The sequence below is a fragment of the Solanum pennellii genome, chromosome 11 (genome assembly GCF_001406875.1).
Source record: "Solanum pennellii chromosome 11, SPENNV200".
Lineage (NCBI taxonomy): Eukaryota > Viridiplantae > Streptophyta > Magnoliopsida > Solanales > Solanaceae > Solanum > Solanum pennellii.
In genome coordinates, this window is record NC_028647.1 from 58,689,963 (window position 1) to 58,705,769 (window position 15,807).

Sequence of the window (15,807 nt, forward strand, 5' to 3'; positions counted from 1 at the left end):
TATATATATATATGTTAATAAAACACATGAAAACGTTTGTATTATTATTTTTATACAATTAGTGCTTTATTTTCCTGTTGTTCAAAGGAATTTCAGAGAAAAGAATCTAAATACTGGTTTGGATAATTGTATGAAGATTTTCTAAATAGAATAAAAAAATAACGTTCAAGTTTTTTTGCTTTTTCTGAAGAAGTAAAAATGTAATCAAAGAAACCTAGTGCGTAAAGCAATTTGTAATGGTCCAATTTAGATTGGTCAGAATTGACATTTCATAGAAACAATAATTAAAAAAATGAAGAACTTCTAGTATACTATCTCTAATTTGAAACTGTATTAGATTCAATTATTTAATTGCACGCTTAAGTGCATTTAAATATAATAGGTAACACAACAGATTAAATTCAAAGTAATAATAATGGTTAGCCATTCAGGCCCAACTTACTAAAATAACAAAATTAATTAAAATGAATAAACAACCATTTGATAAAAAAAAACAAGTGTCCCTTTACGTATTTTTAATAAGAAAAGTGGTCATTTTGACTTTGAACTCTCAGAAACAGCCTCTTCCTATCTCCGAGCACTCTACCCTCTCTAAACTCACTATATGAGACTACACTGAGTATGTGTAAATTCTACAGACTTTTGAGCGTTTAATAGGTCATGCCCATAGTTTGAGGTGTGTAATGAAAATTTAGCCAAGTTCAAGGAGCCGCGAATCGGGCCACATGCATGTTACATACAAACCCGTGAGAGATGTAAATGAATTAACCTAAGAAAGGAAACCAAAAGAATAAGATGATATAAATGTCCAAAGGAATAGTATCAGTTCCTTAGGCCAACCCCGAAGTGAAACCTCCCGGTCCGCTGGTCATTGAAGGCATACTCTAATCTTAAAGGTCCCAGTGGCGACTCTACGCGAATACCAACCCCACATCCATATCCACTTCCAGGTTTTAGCCTTGCTCCAGCAGGATCACCTAATAAGTGAAAACAACAATTAAATGGAAGGCTGCCAAAGTACAATGTAAAATCAGAGTTCGAAAAGGAAAAAAAAATTGGGCTAGCTAGCATGCGTTCAAAACTTGGTGGTGATGGATTCACCCTATATACCAGCTTTTGTCTACGGCATGATTTGAACTTGCCATGTGTGTCCAACACATACATCACACGTTGTACTCTTACCACTAGGCCAAAGCCCGGGTAATTCCAGGGATCAAGATTTTGTCAATATAGTGCTTTAGAACAACAAAATATGCAGAGCGAGATACATCCCCTTACAAGCAATATTTACACTAACTTGAGTAGATTGCTTGTCAATGAAGCCTCAAGTCTAGTAAATAAAATTTTACAGTAAGATAAAATATATTTACAACAAGTATGCTGATGTTTATTCTACCAATTTGGTCGCAGTTAGACTACTTTCATTAAAAATGATTAATTGGTACGAACTCCAAATATTACCTTTCAATTGTGTGTGTGTGGGGGGGGGGGCACTAGCCAGAAAAGTAAACAATATCAGACCAGATATACATACCAGGAACACTTGGACCAGATCCAAGGTCTGTGCCATAATCAGCAAATACAGCCCCTTCTAGTGGCCCCATCTGCAAAATGTGGGAATATGATGAGGAAGATGATACATAGAAAAATCACGACAAAGACACTTATCAAAGAACTAATATATTGTGGAACCCAAGGATGAGACTTGATGGTCAATGAAGCTGGAAGAAAGACCATGGGAGACTGGGGTCTATGGCATACTAGAGGCAAAAAAAATTGGTCATTTCCTCCTCATCTATCTCAACACTGGGGCAGTGAGTTATCTGGTAGTCGTGCTGGTGGAGTGGAAGGATGCAGGGCCTTGCGATGTAATCACGGTTAAGAATCTGCTGTCATCAACAACCGGGAGAGAGCGAGAGCTATAAAATTGTAGGGGAAGACAAAGAGCGGTGTTTTTGAAAACTAAAAGAACATTAGCAACAACCATCTTGGTTAGAGTCGAGATAGGACCAGCGCATCATTGGATGGATGAAAAATACAGCAAAACCCACCAATATCTAGAGAAACGAGTTCAACTATCAAACTATAGTTTCCAACAGCCTCCACTTACCAGAGGGAAGGAAATTTCTCCACAGCCAACTGCATAAGACCGGCCAGAGCCAACTGTGCCTTCTTCATATCCTCTTACACTATTGGTTCCACCAAGCACAAATGCTTCATGAGGCGGAAAATTACCGACCACATGACCACCAGAGAAGCTGTAAAAAGACTCACAATAGCCAGCAATTTGAGTTACAGGAACTTTTTAAGAGATACACTTGAAGGAAGAAAAAACAAATTCAGCATCTTTCGAGCTAATCATCATAAAAGATGGGAGAATGTACCTTAGGAGAAGACGCATAGGACCTAGTACCAATCCTTTTCTAGCACGAGCATTGACTCTGTTAAAAACTAGCCACTCTGACCACACAGGAAGTCCCTGATCCATGTTGAAAACAAACTGCAAAACAGCAGGGAGAAATAGTGAACGGGTGCATCAAGAACTACATTTACTAGACAAGGAATCTGGCAGAATATTAGGAACTGACCACTGAAGAACCAGGGTCGCCAGAACCAGTATAGACAGTCTCAAGTTTGGCAAGTAGCATATCATCGTGAGTGTTGCCACTGCAGCAGTTAAGAAAGGAACACATTGCACACTTTCTTATGGTCAGATATACAACACGTTAGGCAGCATAAACCATCATCAATCTATACCTTGCAGTAAGTGGACTACTGTAGTAGTCCCTTATAATAGGATTCCCCTTGTCATCCCGAGCACCAGCCCGCTGAGAAATTCAAATAGGAAGGACAAGTAGCAAGAGCATTAAGAGAAATGGGAAACAAAAATATGTCAGACGCTGGGAAGAATAATAAAACAACTCTCTTGATGTCCCAAGACTAGAAATAAAGAAAAGAGCCTTCATCCTCCATGGCACTCTTACAATACAATCTTTTCCTCAAAAGATATTCAAACTACTCATGTCTAGCTTCTGCTTGTTATAGCATAAATGACTCAAATTGTTTGAGATTGTTATCATTGCATCGCTAAGCACAAGTTATATTTATTTTTTAGATAAAGCACATTTAATGTTTCTCTTTTTAGAAATGAATACTCCAAAGTACATGTATTAGGAACTCTTTGGTCCAGTTCAACGAAATTTTATCACCCCCTACGACCCAATTTATGCAAAGGTGTTTGACCAGGCACAGGCAGAGAGTTTAAGAATGAACGAAAGATTTTTTTACTTGAGGTTTAAAATAAACCACAGACATTTGCTGACGCTATAATTCATCTCATTAAGGATAAATGAGAAGTTTAAAGTTAACTTGTTACTAAATATAGATAGGTGTCATTCTTTGTGGCACTGACTATGAAGGAAAAAGTGCCACATAAATTGGGATGGAGGAAGTAATAACTAGGGATTGTAAATTCAAGAAAATTAATTACTAATAAACATATCCCAGAAATGCCATCTAAACAAGACTTGGGATTAAATCCTGCATACCACAAATTGCACGCTAGGATATCCTGTTGAAGTTGGAAGGACGGAAATGTCTTTGCATATTGACACTAAGTACGTATCTTTTTAGGCCTTACCGGAACAACATTTGAGTTTCTCACAGGCAGAAACGGCCATTCTCCAGGATTAACCAATTCAACTCAATGTCAACCGGAGACTACTATATCAACTGTTATACTCTCCAAAAATCAATAACGAACTTTATCAGCATATTCCCTCTATAACCATGGAAACCATAGCCAAAAGTAAAATAATCATTTCAAGAGATGGCATAAATTATCTGAAGACATTAGTGTAAAAGCTACCTGAAATATGATTCCGGCTGTCCCATTCCACTTTGGCCTGAATGGCCGACTGTATTCAATCCCGGCCGTCACACGTCCAATCGTCAGGCTACCACCGGGGTGATTATGAACAAGTGTGCCAGGCGTCCTCGAATTCTAGTCAAAATAGAAAGTTAGGCAGAAACGAGCTCTCAAGAACTGCCGTGATATTTACTCTAGGGAACTTTACATTACCTGTATCATAATTGACCTGGAAGTCCTCTTATCATCTCCTTCAATCCATGGATCTGTATAATTTATCCGAAAGATTGAGTCAATTTGCCCCCGCTCTAGTGACAAATTCAGCTTTTGATTTCTCCCGAAAAGATTCTTGTGGTATATCGCACAACTGAAATGGACGGACATAATGAACAGCATATCCTTGGGGAAGAAATTGAAAGTGATCCTTTCTTTCAGGGAAAATAATTCAAGGTGGAAATTTAGTGACATATCAACTATAATAGTTAAATGCTAATACTCAGCAGGTTGATTACTAGCAGTGATGTATGTGTAGGCTTTCTTTGAGAGAGCCATCCCCTTCGTAATGTCCTTCTCAGAAAAGCTATTTAGAGGTAGATCTGCAGCTTGTTAAATAGTTGTAGAAGTACTCTCCAAGGGGTTAAGCTTTTTGTAAGTGCTTCTAAGTAGTCACCGAATATGCTGTTTTTTTCAGAACAGGAAGTCACTTTTAATCCATAATGGTTTATTGGGAAGTTGTCCCAAATGTTAACTCAACCTAATACAGAAAACTCTACACACTTAGCATATGTGTAGGATTCACCAGCACATCAACTAGATAAAGCACAGCCAGAGTATGTGCCGTTAAAAAAATTCAAATTATCCATTTAGAAATGTAAATAAAAAAGTGTTGAACAATCTTAAAGTAACATGGAAGAAAGCAAGCTTTAACCATCAACCCCAACAAGATCTCCTAAAATTGAAAACAGATCTTAACACCACAGAGAATTTCATAATATTGCGATACCTGCCAATCAATCCAGCAAGGGGTCCACCTGTGATCCTAAAATTGAAATACATACCAGTAAACAACAGTGGAGACACCAAAAGGAACATAATAACAAAGTAGTTTTCCTAGAAAAATAGCTTCTAAAATATCACATACCCACTAGAAATTCCACCACCGGCAGAAATACCACCCCCGCTCTTGCGCTCGACAACATTCATAACTAAGTCTACCTTACCAGTGTCTGCAATATTGCAATATTACATCAGAAAGTTACTCTACGGAAAGAACAATAGTAGAACATACAGTAGACAGCCAAAAGGATAAGGAGGAGCCTGCGCCAACCAAATTTTTGTTGTGCATACAGTCTCTTTTATATGATCGATATTTAAATATTTTATATAAAGCTTCTGCCTAACCACTATTCACCAAGCACAACCAAAGAAACCCACAAGCAAACAGCTTTTAGTTATTACTAAGTCTTTTAGGTGTACATTTCACAAAGCAAACATAGTTTGCCATAACTTCTAATGTCTTCTCCAAGAACAAACCACTTTTTTCACAAATCAGTTTATTTTTTGTATTCATTCTTGGATGTAGTACATGATATATTTTCCCTCTTATTATTCGAATTTAGATTAACTTAGACTTCAGTTTAAAAGTTACTTATTTAAATTAAGACGTTAGTTTTTAGCTCAAGTCCAAAAACTTAAACACCAACCAATACACCCACTGTAATCCAATAAGTGGGGTCTGGGGAGAGCAGCTTATGTGGGATAGAGAGAGGTTGTTTCTAGTAGACCCTCGGCTCAAAAAAGTGCAATTAAAGAAGGATAGAAAGGAAAATAACAACAGCAAAATAGCAAGATAAGCAATTATAATACTCGCTCCGTCCCCATTTCTGTGCCACTGTTTGACTTGGCACAAAAATTAAAAAAGAAAGACTCTTGAAAATTGGTGGTCAAAAACAAACCTTAGACATCTGTGTGGCTATAAATCATTTCATTAACGGTAAAACAGAAATTTTAAAGTTAAGTTTCTCCAAATTATAGAAAGGTGACGTTCTTTCTGGGACAAACTAAAACGGGAAGTGTGCCACATAAATTGGGACTGGAGGGAGTAATTAAAATTTAAAAACCGTTTTTCATGTTTCCAAAAGATAAAAGAAAGAAACTTTAGCAAGAGGGAACACATTCATTTGCCTCATAATACATCTCCCAAAAAGAAATTGGTGTAGGTCAGTAGTTTTCTTATCAAGTTATCAAGTGGATTTATATAAAGTAAATGTACAAGACATTAAACTCCAATTATTGATTGAAGGAGTCAATTAAGCCCTACACAGCATCCCCCCCCCCAATTCCCAAAGAAAAGAAAAAAATCAAGTGATTGTACCGTGGTTTCACGGTGCTTTCAATGCTTTTTGCTTAAGAGTTGTGTGTCTAGAGCCTTTTTGTAGTAGTTTTAACATATTTTATGTTTGTTTTGCAAGAAAGTTGTCCAGAATAAAAACGGAGAAGGCAGCTGAAAAATAGTGCAAAAAGACGACCTACGAAAGCCATCGACGGCTCGTCATTCAATCGACGGTCCGTAGGTGGTGACCGTCAACTGCAGTTCAGACTGATGGAGAAACTAGGGGAAATCTGACCAACTATGGAACTACGAAAGGGATCGACGGACCTTCGATTCATCGACAGACTGTATTGGCAAACCGTTGATTTACCCAACCAGTGGTGGTTGATGGGCAGCACCAAATATACAGCGACGTCAAGATATTGAATGAGAGTGGGGTGATGACCCGATTGGTGACAGTTGAGCGTCGGATTCTTACGGGGAGTTTGCACACTGTCCCCGAGGTGCATAGATTGTTTACCCGACACAAGTTAGAGTGGATGGCTCAGGGTCTGGGTACTTACAGTGAGGAGATACTCACAGAGTTCTACGCTTCCTACGTGGCTACTCTCCGAGGTTCTATTGATAGGCGGGTCAACCTGCCAAACAGGACCCGCTCACCTACTCTCCACCGATTCTTATATGGCCCTACCACTGAGACACAACGGGCTCCCATGACTCTAGAATTCGACTACCGGTGGGAGACTGTCAGAAGTGGCGCGTTTCAGAGGACAGCCGAGCTGAGGGAGAACATGAAAAAATGGCTAGCCCAGCATTTGGCGATTGAGGGTGAGAGTGCAGACTGGGTGTTAGACCCCCGAGGGTTGATTAAAAAGGCCAACCTCACCTTCACGACCGAGTTCTTCTGGTTGTTGGTCCGACATTGCCTATCGCCGACAAATGCGATAATATTCTTACTTGAGATAGGGCGGTGCTGGTAGCAGCCTTGGTGGCTGGATTGCAGATTGACTTTGTGAATCTGCTAATCACGGTGATCCATGAGAGGGCTTTCAAGACCTCTACTACTTACCCCTTGCTTGTCTTATCTTCCATTTGTGCAGGAATGCCGGAGTGCCACTTTGGCATTGACGGTTGAAATCGATCTCATCAGAGATCAGGCCAATGTAGCCGCACCACGGAGAGGGTCCAGAGTTGAGTTGCAGGCGTTGAGTGAGAACTTAGCGGACACTGTGGAGTTAGTCCAAGGGGCTGACCCTGCTACTTCAGAGCCAGTGGACACCACCCCGGCTGAGTTCGCCCCTGCCGCTAGTCGAGCCCCTAGCTCATCCCGATCCACGCCCCCATCTGCAACACTGGTCCCTTAAGCGCGGGTCCAGAAATTAGAGGCCAAAATGGCCACCCTACTACATCATATGTAGCCTTAGATGCAAAAATCTATCGCCGAGGCTGAGGACGGAATAAAAAAGAGGGTGGCCCAGCAGACTGAGCAAAAGATTTAGGCAGTTCACATGCGCCTTGACGACTTTGAGCTGCGGGTACTAGCACGACCAACCCCCACCATTGACCTTACTACTCTTCAGGCAGTGATTGCTAGTTTGAGGGCTGATAAGAGAGCGGAGCCCGAGAGTGTGCCCATCAAGCTAGCGGAGGACACGGTGCTTTACGCCTTGTTCAAAATCCCCGCTGAGCCGCAGTCTGAGCCACGTGGTCATGCCAAGAGGCACCGTTCTAACCGCACTACTGAGACAGGAGATGATGCCCGTGCAAGGAAGAAAGAGAAGACGGACCTCAAGGCTGCGACGAGAACTTCATTGATAGATGAGGAGGCCCGTCAGATGAGGGCACGAAAGATGGTTGTTGGGGCGTCTAGTTCCATACCGGTGACCGGTGAGATGAGCACCACTAAGGGTGCGGAGATTGATGTGTGCACCACTGAGAGTGACCCAAGTACTGTTGTTGCGGGTTCCGAGAAATCAAACCCGCCCACTTGTTGAGAGATCGTCGGCAGTATGCGCCTCAGGTTTGCTTCACCTACCGTGATCCTAAAGTCTAATGTGGTGAACTTAAGCAGTTAAAATAAGGGCAAGCCTATGGCGACAAGTACAACCTATGTATGAACTTGTTTTCAAGCGTGAGTGTTGGATAAAGATCCTTGTACTCAAACTAAAAATCACTGTGCGAAAAATAAGGATTTCTTTTGAAGTGAGGGCACTAGTTGCAATGTCGGAAAGTTGGTACATTGATGAGAGGCAAAACAGTAGAAGTGTTTGTGCATGGTGAGTTTGTTTCAATGGTGTGATCAGCATGAGTTAGCTTGTTTAAACCTGAGAGCGTAATCATGCACTAAATCAAAGAAAGAGTCGGGATTGATAGTCATGTGACTGCGAAAGCTTAAAAGAGTATACTTTTGTACAAGTGTGGTTTTGAGTCATAGTGTGTCTCGCTTGAGGACAAATAACGAATTTAAGTTGAGGGTGTTGATGTACCGTGGTTTCACGGTGCTTTCAATGCTTTTTGCTTAAGAGTTGTATGTGTCTAGAGACTTTTTGTAGTAGTTTTAACATATTTTATGTTTGTTTTGCTGGAAAGTTGTCCAGAATAAAAACGAAGAAGGCAGCTGGAAAATAGTGCAGAAAGATGACCTACAAAGGCCATCGTTCAAGCGACAGTCCATAGGTGGTGACAGTTGATTGCAGTTCAGACTGATGGAGAAACTTGGGAAAATCAGACAAAGTATGGAACTACGGAAGGGATCGACAGTCCGTCGATTCATCGACGATCCGTTGTACTGGCAAACCGTTGATTTGATCAGAGATAGTTCCAGTACCGGAAGTTGGAGAAATTCTAAGGATGGAGCAACAGAGGGCATCGACGGACCGTGGGTGCATCGACGGACCGTGTTGTTGGTCCGTTGATTGAACTGACGGAGGCAATCGACGAACCGTCGTTCCATTGATAGTCCATCAGTAGGGGTCGTCGATCAATGCCGCGTTTTTGGACAAACTTCCTTATTTCAATTTCCTTAAATTTAGAACAATGTTTTCTATAAATGGGGATTAAAATCTCCTTTTTGGGGGTTTGACATTATTATTATTGTTCTAAACTTTGGCAATAATTCAATTTCTAGATTTGGTTTGAAGATTTGTCTTGCAATTTCATGTTGATTTTCTGGTGTTTATTCTTATTGTTGAAGTAAGTTTATGATTTCTCCCTTAAAAATTATGAATTGAGATCTTGCTTGAATGGGTAACTAGATCCACAACTAGGGTTGTGGGAACCATGGGTAATTAACAAAGTAAACCTAGCAAATAAGCAATTTTCAAATAGGTTCTTGCATGTATTGATAATTCTTTCGTTTTAGAAGTCTTTTTAACGGTGACCAACGTTAGAACTTGTCTTGTTCCTATTTGTCGGACCAAAGAGGTAGTAATAGGAAAAGAATTATCAACATAGATTTAGTGGGATACTATCTAATAGGCTAGTGTCGATTGGTGCGAAGTAATAACTAAGTCACACATCGATTATGATGTCTAATATAAAGTAAAGGTAATGATTAGTAAATTATACACACGTAGCCGGACCAAGGTATGGAGTGAAATTTTTCTAGATATGAGCCCAAGGATTTAGAGATACATAACTTACCAATTTACATGCAAAACACTAGGGAAGAATTGTTATTGCTAGGATAAGGCGTTATGAACCTATGGGGAACACATATACCCTAGTTAGTCTCACAACTTGATAAAAAACTCAGTTTTTACTTTTGTTCACTTGTTAACTTAGAAGTTTTTAAGAAACTTGTTTTAAAAAAAACTTTTAATTACTTGTTTTCGGAAAGACCTTGGCTAAATAGACATAATTGTACATGGAAGTTAAGTCTAAACCATTTTACTCGTGGGATCGACCCCAATCTACTGGTTGGGTTCTCTACTTGATTACGACCGCTTATACTTCTTTAGGGAGGTATAATTACAGCCTATCATCAAGCATTGAAGACATCTCTATTTTACAATAGCAAAATGTTCTTTCTTTCCATCAAAACGCCTACAATTTCTCTCTAGCCATATAACCCAAATCCAAATTATACAAAGGGGATGTAGAGCTAATGTTTGTTGGTTTATTTACTTTCCTAACGGAAAAGAGTAAGATGTCCTTAACATATCATAGATGGTTCAAATATGTCCTCCTTCCACCTAAAGATCAAAAATGCCCTCAGGGTTTTTTCTTAGATCTAAAAATACCCTTTTTAAGTACACATGATATGGCAATGGTGACATGGATTTTGGACCCATTTCAAACGAACTGACCCATCACCCTACTATTCTAAAAATCCAAGACCCATAATAACCTGATGCTAAAACTACATAGTCCAATTATTTTTGTTTCTTGTACCATTTAGGCTCTCACTTTGTTCTTCTATCTTTTTCCTTCAACTGTTTTTCTTCTTTCTTCCAATTAGATTCTTAAATTACCCTCTTCTGTCTTTTGCGTCTCTTCCTGTTATATTCAGAAAAAAAGAACTGTAATGTCCAAAGAATCAACTTATTCTCAAGGTCAAGGCTTGTTGTGTAGATGTCTTTGCGAATTGTTTGTCAATCCTTTCACGGCATGGACTCCGATGAATGCCGGACGCAGATTCTTGTGATTTGTTCATAGAAGTTTGAATATTTTAACAGATACCCAAATATTCCGGAGGCAAAATATTACCTTAGTTGAAGAGTAATAGAAACAACCGAGTGAAGAATTGAAGGAAGAAATGGTATTTATCCGAAGAACATAAGCAGTCGTTGATGTGATTTGTAACCCAAAATCCTTAATCCTACAGATGCTACAAATAGGTTAAAACATCACTGTAAAATGATGTAGAAAGACAGGCTAGGTTAATTTAAAAACGGGTTACTTGATGGGTTTGGGTTTTGTATTGAGAAACGGCCAGGTCATTGGATTGGGTTTAAAAATCTATGTGAACCAACAAGATTAAGCCATTTGTTTAATTAAATGACTCATCAAATGGCCATGTCAATCTGCTGTTAAAAAAGACATTTTTAGACCTAAAACGAATTGAGGGTGGTTTTGATCTGATAGATGGAAGAAAGGTACTTTTTAACCATTTATGATATGTTAAGGCCATTTTGACCCTAATCCGTTTTCCTAATAAAGATTTTCCCTGGTTTCCTTAACTATTTCTTCCTTGCACTGCCTGCAAACACCATATATTTACAACTTCATAATTTTCCCGATACTATCGTGCCATTTCACCCTTGATTTCTGTCATATGATCCACCCCACCCCACCCCCATATCCAAAAGAAAACATCCCTGCGAGCCCAAGTTATAACAAAGCTAAAAATGCATTATGAACAAGGAGAAGTGCAACAAGAGATAGTTGAAACCATCTTCACTTAAGCACCTCCAGCAGGTTGGGGAATAATGCTAACATCTTCCATAATGCCCATAGCTAAGACAGTATCCACATCTCTTTTCCCTTGAAGCATGCTGTAAACCTAAACAAGAGAAATGACATTTGACATTCAAACAAGCACATAGTGGATTTCCCAGGAAGAAATATGGCATATAATTTGAAAAAATTCAATGGAATTGCAAAACCAGCAATTTCAGTTATGCCAATTCACAATTAAGAAGTTATACAAGCAGTAAGTGTAAGTTAGACTATTTTGGTAATTTAATACACTGTTTTAACCTGTCAAGGAGAAACCAATGATTAAGGGCCTCTGTTGCAATAAACAAAAAGAAAACCAATGTAAACTTTGTGACTTCTGTTGAGATTATGAAAAGATAAACTACAAAAAGCAAGGGCTTTATGTTGTACAGCAGGCACAATTAAGCAGAAGTTGGAAAAGAAACGGACAGAAGGAGGGTCTGTGCTAAGCAACTATTTCTCTGTTTACACTTCCAAATTAATTAAATTGCGGGTCAATCAATTTTGCAGCAAAAAAAAAAAAGGATAGCACCTTCCAACAATTTCACACAATCACAGCAACAACATACTCTGTGCAAACCTTACCCTGCCTTTGTAGAGTAGAGAAGTTGTTTTCAATAGACAATTTCACACAATCAGAAGGTGCAAATTGGTAAGGGAAAGAAGGCATATAATTTTTAAAGCATTATTTTTTTCTTCCTACGTACGTCCAGATACTGCAATTACCAGCTAATAGCTACAGGATGAACATCCTACTAAAGCTACAGGTTCTGCAGAATGAGAGGACACAAAACAAACAAACAAAAAAGAAAAACATAATAGGAAATTCACTACTCTTAACATACTTTACCTACTTTAGTTCACTACTCTTACATACTTTAACCTATATATAGAATCACAACACTACTAAGAATGTGTTTCAAATTGTTAAAGTTTCAGGTATTACAAGATGTATATTAGAACAAAAAATAAAAATCAATGTTAGCATAGAATAGACTTGTTTAATTATACCTGTCCTTTCTTTGTAGTAAGCTGCCGCAGTATAGTTTCAGGCCTTGTTTTCCCTACAGTTGGCTCACCACTGAGACATGCAAGCAAGTGTAAGAAATTGCTAAGAGTTATTGCATTCACTAAAAGAATAGGTATAAGGAATTTGGGTTCTTACGTCTTATCAAGGAAACGGATGGTTATGTTATTCACCTCTGCTTCAGAAACTTCTAGCCTAATCATACCTCCAGAGAGCATCTCTATACCCGATACCTATAGGACAAGATAACTCTAACTCAGATTTCCCAAATCACAATGTACGGTATTCAAAACGAAAATAAATAATAACAGGTTGCATATGTCATAAATAAGTGCTAACCGCTCCGAAAAGACCCCGCTCCATGTACCAACCATTTATAGAGCTTATTATTTCATCTAACCGCTTGATATTAACAATTTTTCCTGCATTCCTTGACACCAAAGTAAGTGCAGGATGGGGTACTTACCAGAATGTAAAATATACGCTTTATAAAATATACTTGAAAGAAAAAAATAAAAAGCAGAAGCTCATGAATATGTAAAGAAATGACAACAGGGTGTATAGAGAGAGTATAAGGAAGGTGTACCATATCCATCTCGAAAAGAATCCTCTATAAACCTTGCTGGAAGCACGCTTGCTCCTTCACATACCAAACCATGGAACTCTTGATTTGGTTCTACCTTATGCCAAAACGTAATGATATAAGCAATTACACATGGCAAGAAATGAGGAAATAATACATTTTTGTTTTATCATCACAACCACTTTTGACTGCAGGGAATACTTTGAAATTTTCTAATTTGATAATACGATCTTTATTTGCTTATTGGAAAGAACTCTTTAGATCTGATTGAACTTTTATCCATGTCAAATACTGGCTGCTGTTGTTGAAATTTCAATTAATAATGTGAAATAACACTATTTGAAATTACTACCTTTTCCACCTATGCAGACACAAAAATCTATATCCCAATTTGTTTTTCCTTTTTAGCTAAAAGAACCAACTTTCACGCAAAATAAGATAAAGAACACCAGCAATTTACTCATATTGTTCATTTTACTTTGATGAGACAATCATTCTGAAGCTTAAGTAGTACTTAGAAACTAATACAACAAAATACTTCTACTTGGGGTCGGCTATATTCCCCTCGATTTGGACAAATATCATTCTAATAACCATAAGAGATCCTTAGGCAGGTTAAAATTTGCAGGTATTATTATTTCACCTTCTACCAGCATAAAATAAATACACAAATTCCCTTTTAATTTATACATTTATTAGTTCATATCTCTAAATTGCAAACCAAACATGTTATTAATTTTATACATGGATAGCTTACTTCCTGACTAGCTACCAAGCATGGTACATATAAACAACTAAGCTACAGAGTATAATTAATTATCTTGTAATATCTAACTTAGCCATAGTTAGTTATAGCAGTGTAGTAGTTTGTTAATATAGCAGTTAGTTAGGTAGGTAGAATCATCTCAATCACGTGTATATAATCCTACACACATAAATGAAATGTAAGATAATACAACTCCCATAACTGTTTTCTTTCAATTGCCATTCATGGCTTCTCTGCTTCAGTTCAGTTCAGTATTCACCATTGTTGTGAGTTTTGATAATACAACTTATACAGAAATTAATTCATGAATAAACTTACCCCTTTACCAAACGAGCTTACTATGTGCGGAAAGAAATGTACCTGGAATACCAAGCGAATACCATCTCTAGTATCCACAGCAACAGGCATGCAAGAGCAGAAGTAGCCACTAGCAACAATCCTATGCACGTCCTCTTGCACCTCTCGCACAGTAAGTGCAGAATTAGGTCGACATGCTTTGAGTGCATTCAACGCCTCACTCTCCAAATCCTTCCTTTCAAGTTCTTCACCATCCTTGTTTCTCACTAATACTTCACTAATAAGAACTCTCTCCTCATTCCCACTCCCTGTTTTTGGGCCCGACAACGGAGTCCCATCCAAGTTGCTCTGAGCTAATGCTATTGATGCACAGCAAAGAAGAGGAGTATTTGATAAACTCCATGAAAATGGGTTAATGTTTCTGGGTTTACTTAGAAATTGCAGAATAGCATTTTGTGGGTTGAACTTTTGATGAAATGGGTGTGTGAATTTGGATAAATTTTGTGAAGTTCCACCATTTTGATGAAAAGGGTGTTGGAACTTGGGAAAATTTTGCAGAATTAAGTGTAGATTGGTGAAGAATGGGTTTAGGGTATGGTGGTGTAGAGTAAGGGGAGTGAATTGAGGAAGTTTGATAGAAGATGAAGTGAAGCGTACGTCTTCGTTTTGGTGCATAGTTGAATGTTACAGTAACTCACTAGGGTTTTAGGGATTGAAGAAGAGAGTGATGCCTGCACTCCCTAACATCAAATTATTTTGGTGAAAAGCATCTTCCTTCCTTTATTCTTCTGTTAACTTTCACTAGGAAGTTTTCACCACCTTCTTTTCTTTTTCTTTTAAGTGTATATATATATTTTTTTAAGGGCTTTCGAATTTACAATCTCAAAATTGAAGGCCGAAAAAATATATGTAGAATTAAAGATTTTTATATTCGTTTAGTAAAGTAATTTACTGTGTAATTACAATATCACTTTAGTAGAGTATTGTTCGTTACTACTAATCTTTAAGTGTTGATGGTAAAATTTAGAGAGTTGGTAATATTTGAATTTGATCAAACTTTTGTCATATTACATGTGGCATTTTCTCACTTGTCTTGAGTACGATAGGAAAGTTAAGTCATCTTGATACATTGCTTGAATTTAGGGTTCAAGATGAAATGGACCTTAGACTTGAATTTTTTTCTTTAAAAAAAGGTCTACACAATTAGGCAAATATACATCTTAAAAGAGTGATGAAACAAAAAAATTATATCTAATTGATTGTTATGTTTGGAGTAATTCATCTCATTATTTATACACGGTGAGATTTGATTGAGTCCACTTCTATTTGGCTAGTATGTCAAATGGGAATACAAAGGGTGATCCCACATTGATGAGCCTAATATGTCATGTTATTTTAGAGGCCTAATTTGGTGTCACATGTTAAATGATATGGTATGTTAAGTTAATCGAAAAAAGTCAATAGAATCATGTCACAAGTCAAATGACATGACATG

The 15,807-nt window shown here is 38.1% G+C and overlaps 1 protein-coding gene across 1 annotated transcript; it reads right to left on the minus strand.

The window, feature by feature from the left end:
* Positions 1–442: 442 nt before the first annotated feature.
* On the minus strand, positions 443–15,129 carry LOC107004809 (outer envelope protein 80, chloroplastic-like). The gene is made up of 16 exons (XM_015203169.2): positions 14,376–15,129; positions 13,253–13,346; positions 13,006–13,088; positions 12,805–12,899; positions 12,651–12,720; positions 11,610–11,703; positions 5,010–5,094; positions 4,872–4,907; positions 4,082–4,235; positions 3,869–4,003; positions 2,758–2,828; positions 2,589–2,667; positions 2,385–2,500; positions 2,111–2,258; positions 1,535–1,604; positions 443–977 (listed from the first exon to the last, which is right to left on the minus strand). Exons 1-16 carry the CDS (start codon positions 14,985–14,987, stop codon positions 823–825), a joined length of 2,097 nt encoding a protein of 698 aa, XP_015058655.1. The 5' UTR covers positions 14,988–15,129; the 3' UTR covers positions 443–822.
* Positions 15,130–15,807: the final 678 nt, after the last annotated feature.

Excerpts from the sequence above, each read along its gene's own strand:
- LOC107004809 (XM_015203169.2), bottom strand. The coding sequence starts at position 14,987 with ATGCACCAAAACGAAGACGTACGCTTCACTTCATCTTCTATCAAACTT. Across the intron at positions 13,347-14,375 it reads GTATTCGCTTGGTATTCCAG|GTAGAACCAAATCAAGAGTT; the intron begins GTACATTTCTTT and ends TTTTGGCATAAG. Across the intron at positions 2,829-3,868 it reads CAGCCGGAATCATATTTCAG|CGGGCTGGTGCTCGGGATGA; the intron begins GTAGCTTTTACA and ends TGAATTTCTCAG.